The sequence below is a fragment of the Monopterus albus genome, unplaced genomic scaffold, assembly GCF_001952655.1.
Source record: "Monopterus albus unplaced genomic scaffold, M_albus_1.0 scaffold39.1, whole genome shotgun sequence".
In the NCBI taxonomy this organism is placed as follows: Eukaryota; Metazoa; Chordata; class Actinopteri; order Synbranchiformes; family Synbranchidae; genus Monopterus; species Monopterus albus.
In genome coordinates, this window is record NW_018127919.1 from 2,050,792 (window position 1) to 2,056,798 (window position 6,007).

At 40.6% G+C, this 6,007-nt stretch overlaps 1 protein-coding gene across 1 annotated transcript; it reads right to left on the reverse strand.

Moving 5' to 3' along the window:
• Window position 1: 1 nt before the first annotated feature.
• On the reverse strand, window positions 2–3,653 carry LOC109959460 (serine/threonine-protein kinase pim-1-like; the record flags this gene model as incomplete). Its single annotated transcript, XM_020598865.1, has 6 exons — window positions 2,025–3,653; window positions 960–1,243; window positions 828–875; window positions 537–740; window positions 229–409; window positions 2–114 (listed from the first exon to the last, which is right to left on the reverse strand). Coding segments are annotated over exons 1-6 (1,038 nt in total), but the record flags the coding sequence as incomplete, so codon positions are not given.
• Between the last annotated feature and the right edge of the window lie 2,354 nt (window positions 3,654–6,007).

Sequence of the window (6,007 nt, forward strand, 5' to 3'; positions counted from 1 at the left end):
GTGCATTTTTGTGGAGTGCTTCAAACATAACCAATCCCAGCTGCCACACTGTTGTGGGGCCGGCCTTGTAGGTGAAATTACTGAGGTACTCCGGTTGGACAAAAGCAGCGGTACCTGGAATCGATAGACATAATAATAAGACAATGAGGATGAGGAGACGAAGAAACTTTGATTCAGTGTAAAGTCACCAAACAGTAAATTAGCAGGGGTAGAAGCCTGACATCTTACCAAAGAAGTCATTAAAACATGATGTTTCCTCAAAGAAGCAGCTCAATCCAAAGTCAATGAGCCGAACATGTGGGACATCTGAGCCGGTTTCAATCAGGATATTTTCAAGCTTGATGTCACGGTGAAAGATGCCCATATTATGAAGGTCTAGTGCTGCGTCAACCAGCTGTTTCATTATGACCTGAGAGAGACAGACAAAAAAGATGATGGATCAGAAAGCAGGGAGGGACTCCGAGGCAGTGGTCTGATGTTTTTGACTACTATAATTGGTGAAAACACACATTCACAAGCATTGTCTAGCAGCTTACCTTGACCTTCTCTTCCTCTAGGGACCCTCCGTTGACCTCTAAGTAGCTGTAGAGATCTTCAGAGGGGACTGGTCTCTCTAGCACCAAGATGAGCTCCTGGTCCAGGTCATACCAGTCCAGTAAGGACACAGGTGCCCTCACTGATTCACCAGTGAGTTTGAGCATGATGATCACTTCTACAGGGAGCTCCTTCCCATTCTCATCCTGAAATATCACAAGAACATGAGGGAGAGAAGCTTCACCAATAATCCATGTGCAGTGGAGAATACAGCAGATATTTACAGTACTCACCAGTTCTGTGCGGAGGTCATCGTCTTTTGGTATGTGCTTGATTGCTACCTACAAGACACACAGAGGAATTTAATTAGTCCTTCCTGACCCTATTGTGTGTATGTGTGCATATGAGGTGTGTGCAACACTTACTGGTAAATGATCTGCTTTGCGATAGCCAGCAAACACAGAGCCATAACCTCCTTCACCAAGCAGATTCTGCTCTGTGTATTTGTCTTCAAATCTATTGACATTTACTGTCAAGTCCTCTGTTGTCTCCTCCACAGTGTCCTCTGTGGTCTTTCTTTGGGTCTCATTCAGGTCAGAGGTCCTCCTCTTTTTCCTGCATGACCCTGCTCCATCATGTGCAGCCTTCCTCTCAGTGCTCGTCTTGCTCAGCCATGTACTGCAGACGTCTGAGGTGTTGCTGCTGCTCTCTACACATGAGAAAAAATCCAGAGGATCATCAGCATGCCAACGGTCTCAGTTCACTAACGTGGATAACAAGTCCTCTATTGCAAATGACCAAACAGGCTTTCATCTAGTGCCTTCCAAAATTACATTTTTTTTTTATCTGCAAAGTGTTTTGATAAGGTCAAGGAATAAGTTATCATTTCAGGAAGTGCACATATCCACGCTTAAGAGCGCTTCTAACTTTAAATAATCAATCAATCCTTCTAGCGGTATCTGTCTGTACTAATAGTTTTTATGGTAGATGTTGAGACATTCTCTCTCTTCCCCATAACAAATAGTCCCAATGAAATTTGCCTGTAGTGTTTTCTGGTTTCTGGTATAGGTTTAGGCAAAACAAGCACTTGGGTTAAGGTTAAGGAAAGATCATGGTTTTTGGTTAAATGTAATTGTAGTCACTGCAGTTAGGTTTCTTAAGAAATGTATTTGCTTTTGGAAAGTAGCTGTATACAAATGTGATATTCTTGGATATGGTGTTGCTTGAGTGGATTTACAGACAAACTAGGGGACTGGTTAGACTGGTTTTGAATTTTTATTTGTAAATGTTGTGAGGGCCAAAAATGAAATCCGGTTGACCTCCACTGAAGTATTATTAGAGCAATACACAATAAATGGACTGTATTTTATACCCTACTTGATGTACAATTTTCAGCTTTTTGTACTAATGAATCCACAACATCTGAACCTCATGTGAAATATAAACTGATGATATACAGCGCCAACTGTAATTTCACATGTTGAGCTTACCTTTTTCAGTGTCCACTGAGAAGGATGTCTCTCCATCTTCTCTGATTTGGCACTTTTCTCTTTCCAAAATGCCATTTTGCACAGAGTTGTTACAGGCTTTGGCCACCCTTTTGATTTTTCTGGGGCTGTCCTTTTCAGGACTGGCCTTGCGTTTAATGCCCTTAGAATGATGGAGAATCATACTCCCTCTGGTAGACATGTTGTCCATGAGGATTTCCACAAAGTTTCAAACACGATAGCGTCGAATATCGAGCAAGTGTAGATCCAACTGACTGTTGAGTCTCTTGGTGTGTTATGGAGTCCTATAGAATGTTGGGCAGTTAGGTCTAAATAGAATGTTGGGCAGTTAGGGTACGGAATGCTTCCTTTCTGTGGCAGTTACAGTATGTTGTGTATATATTTAAACTGGTAGGTCAAAGTTCATTTCAAATAGACTTCATGATTTAATGCAGTTTGTTTTGATATTTGAACCACTTTAAGTAAATTTTACTCTAGTACTATGCCTTCGTACAATTTTGAGACACTTTCAGCTAGTTTCTTTGAAGATTAAGATTGTACACCAAAACATACAGTATGATAAGCTTCTAAATAGAAATTTGGTTACTTGAACCAGCTACAAGCATTTTCACTATTGTGGCAACCTTATATAAACTACAGACGGGTGACAAATCAACAGAAAAAACAACAACGTGTCTTTGTCAGGTGTTGGACCACCACCTGCCACCAGAACAGCTTCAGTGCACCTTGGCATTGATTCTACAAGTTTCTAAACTGTACTGGAGCGATGGATACCAAACTTATGAAAGCTATTCCATCATTTGGTGTTTTGACGATGAAGGTGGAGATGTTGTCTGACACGTCGGTCCAAAATCCCCCATAAGTGTTCAGCTGGGTTTAAGTCTAGTGACTGTGAAGGCCACAGCATTTGATTGACATCATTTTCATACTTGTCAGACCATTCAGTGACCCCCTCAAGCCCTATGGATGGGGCCATTGCCATCCTGGGAGAGTGCGACCTTTTATTCAGGTTCTTCCTTTTATTTGTCACTGACCTGTATGTGTGCAGTTATGTGTGAGGTGAGGCACAACGGATTATATGACAATTATTATTGCACTAACAGATGCAGTAAATATTTCATAGGAAAATTAATAATTTTATTTATTTTGTATTTCTGCCGGGTAGAATAGGTTGAAATAATATGGGAAAAACCCCATGTAATGTTTTTAAATATTCGTTGTCATAATATAACAGTAAATTCATGGTTGGAGCCAGAACCTTCTTTTCCTGGTGCCCAAATCATAAAGTTCTTTCTTTGTAATGTTACTCCTCCTCCAAATACAAGGCACTGATAACATTGAAACACTCCGCTGTGTGTTCCCTTTGAAATTCTCAAATGACTTAGGAATACTACTGAATAACTGGGCATGTAGACGTCCAGAGCTGCCAGGAATTCAAAGATATTTAGAGTCTGAGGAGTCTGGAGTGAGCTGTTACACTCATCTTAGTTTGAATTGAGACCGATACATGGATTTTACAGTGTCATGATGGTGAAAGTCAATGATGTTACTGCATCTTTTACTATGTCAGATCATATTGTATTTGTTAAAAGCTGAGCAGGTGCATTTTGTACCAGCTGAAGGCATGACTTTTTTTTTGGCTTAACCCTGCATACAAATAATTCCACTAATCTGAGGCAGCGTGTATGACCTTCTCAAGATCTGGTTGAGAGAGAAAAGACCAGATTCTTTTGGATGTTCCTCATTTAATAAAAACATGATTGAATTTTGTAACTTGTTTGTCCAATACGAGGTCACCGTCAAATAAAACACCTAGGATAGAGCCCTGGGGAACACCAAAGGTCAGTATGGCTGCCAAGGAGGAGGTGTCACCAAACACAACTAAAATGTTATTTTTGCTAAGTAGTGTTTTGTTTTAGTCTAGTGTAGCATCCCTGTTGCCAACCCATTTTTCAGTAAAATTGAACAATCAAAAGCTGAGCTGAAGGTAAAAGATCATTAGTAATTAGTACATCATTTACATTTACCTGCAGGAATTTAAAGGTAGTATTTATCTAAAGGATTTACAGTTTGTGGATGGACTGTAAGGGGCAAACATGTCAATTCAATGTACTTTTAGACTTAAGAAATTTTCCGTATTATTTGTGTTTGCAGGTGAGACGCAGGGATAGCACACGGATGCTATGTCACCCCTCCTTCAGAGAGTAGCTAGTTTGGAGAGGAGATGGAGAGAGCACAGACTTTCTCTGTGACCCTAGGTGAGACTACAAATCAAAGGTCATGCAGCAGAAGATTCTGAAGATGCATGCACCATAAGTTGTCTGTAATATAAAGTGTGTAAACCCTTGTTGAAAAGGAAGCTTGTTAGTTTAAAAAGTTGGCCGATGCATGCGTGCCAGATCTGATAAGTACTCGATGCATGTCTACAGGAGCGGCCATGCTCTCTTGGCCTTCATGTTCTCCAGACAGGAGGGCAAGCTGAACCGGCAGCAGACTATGGAACTGGGACATCACATTCTCAAGGCTCACATATTCAAGGTAACAAGAACTGTGATACTATGTTTATAACTCGTTACGTAGGTTTGTGACCAGAAATGAATGAATGTACTGTACCTAAACCCTCCTGAATTTTCTCGATTCCCAAAGTCCTCACATAAACAAGATTCTGCGCTTAACTGCATATTATTGCACAGAAACACACAAATAAGAGTGAACCCTTCTCCTTAAGGCTGTGGAAAAAATTAACACTTCCACTGTTGTTCACATGGAGAATATGGCAGGAGGAAGTAAAATTAAGCCAGAGGATGCTGCCAAAGCAAAGGGGGGGGTGCAGGAGATGAAGACTGAGAAATTTGTTCACTTCCTACATTTTATGCTGGACTACAGTACCATCTTATCCAAGTGCAGTACTGATTTTCAGCATGACAACTTAAACATCACACGAACAAATCAGTTAGTTCAGGGTACCGCATCACGCTCACTCAGCCTGAAAACAAAACCTGGAGAATACCAGAAAACCTTGGACACAAAGTTCACAGTGAAAGAGGATGGCAACATTTGCTACTGTGGAACTCCACTCACAAAAAGCCACCTCACAGGGTTCCCGCCCTAGAAGAGGCCTCCACAAACAGTGTGACGTGCTGTGACTACACTGGGTGAATGTGCATTATAATTCTAAGCAGGCTAAATTACTGACGTGCACATACTGACTCAGAAATTTCCAAAAAAATTTACTCCCATTCATAAGGTTCCCAGTTGTTCAGCCTACATCAACAGCTCACACTTTCGAATGCAATTAAAGTGCCCAGTGCTGAATTACAATCTCAGAAGGAGTCAGTGCCACCAATTGCAGCCCCATAATGATACCAAGAAGATAATTTTCTCTTTCACCCTGTTGAGTCACAGTATCGTTAGAAACCAGTGGAGCTAACGTTTGAGCAACACGAGCTCAGTGCCTACACGTTTCATCTGCCTCCTGTTACAGCTACAGACCGATGCAGATGCTGGTTCAGTCAAACAGAGGGAGAGTCATTTGGAGAAAAGGCAACATTAAATTTATATATTATGTGTGAATGTCTGTGGTCATGTTGTGAAAATTTTGTATAATAAATCTGTGAATGAACTATGTGTTTGTCATCATATTGTCATGTTGCGTCATTATGAGAGTTTCTACCAGCAGTGTGTTTGTACTTCAGATTAAAGGAAGATTCTGAGCCTCTATTTCATGGCTCAGTGGATGACAAAGACTGATACAATACAACCAATTTTAGTGGTGTGCTCATTCTGCCTTTGCAGTAAAGCTGGTGTTATCTTCTTTTATTATAAACAATTAATCTAATGAAGCAAATAAATCCATTCATACTATTAATAAGAATTTCCTATATTACAGCTTTTGCCTCTGCACCATGAAACTCCACTGACAAACAAGCCATATTGTTGCATTCAGGTGACATGAATAAAAACAC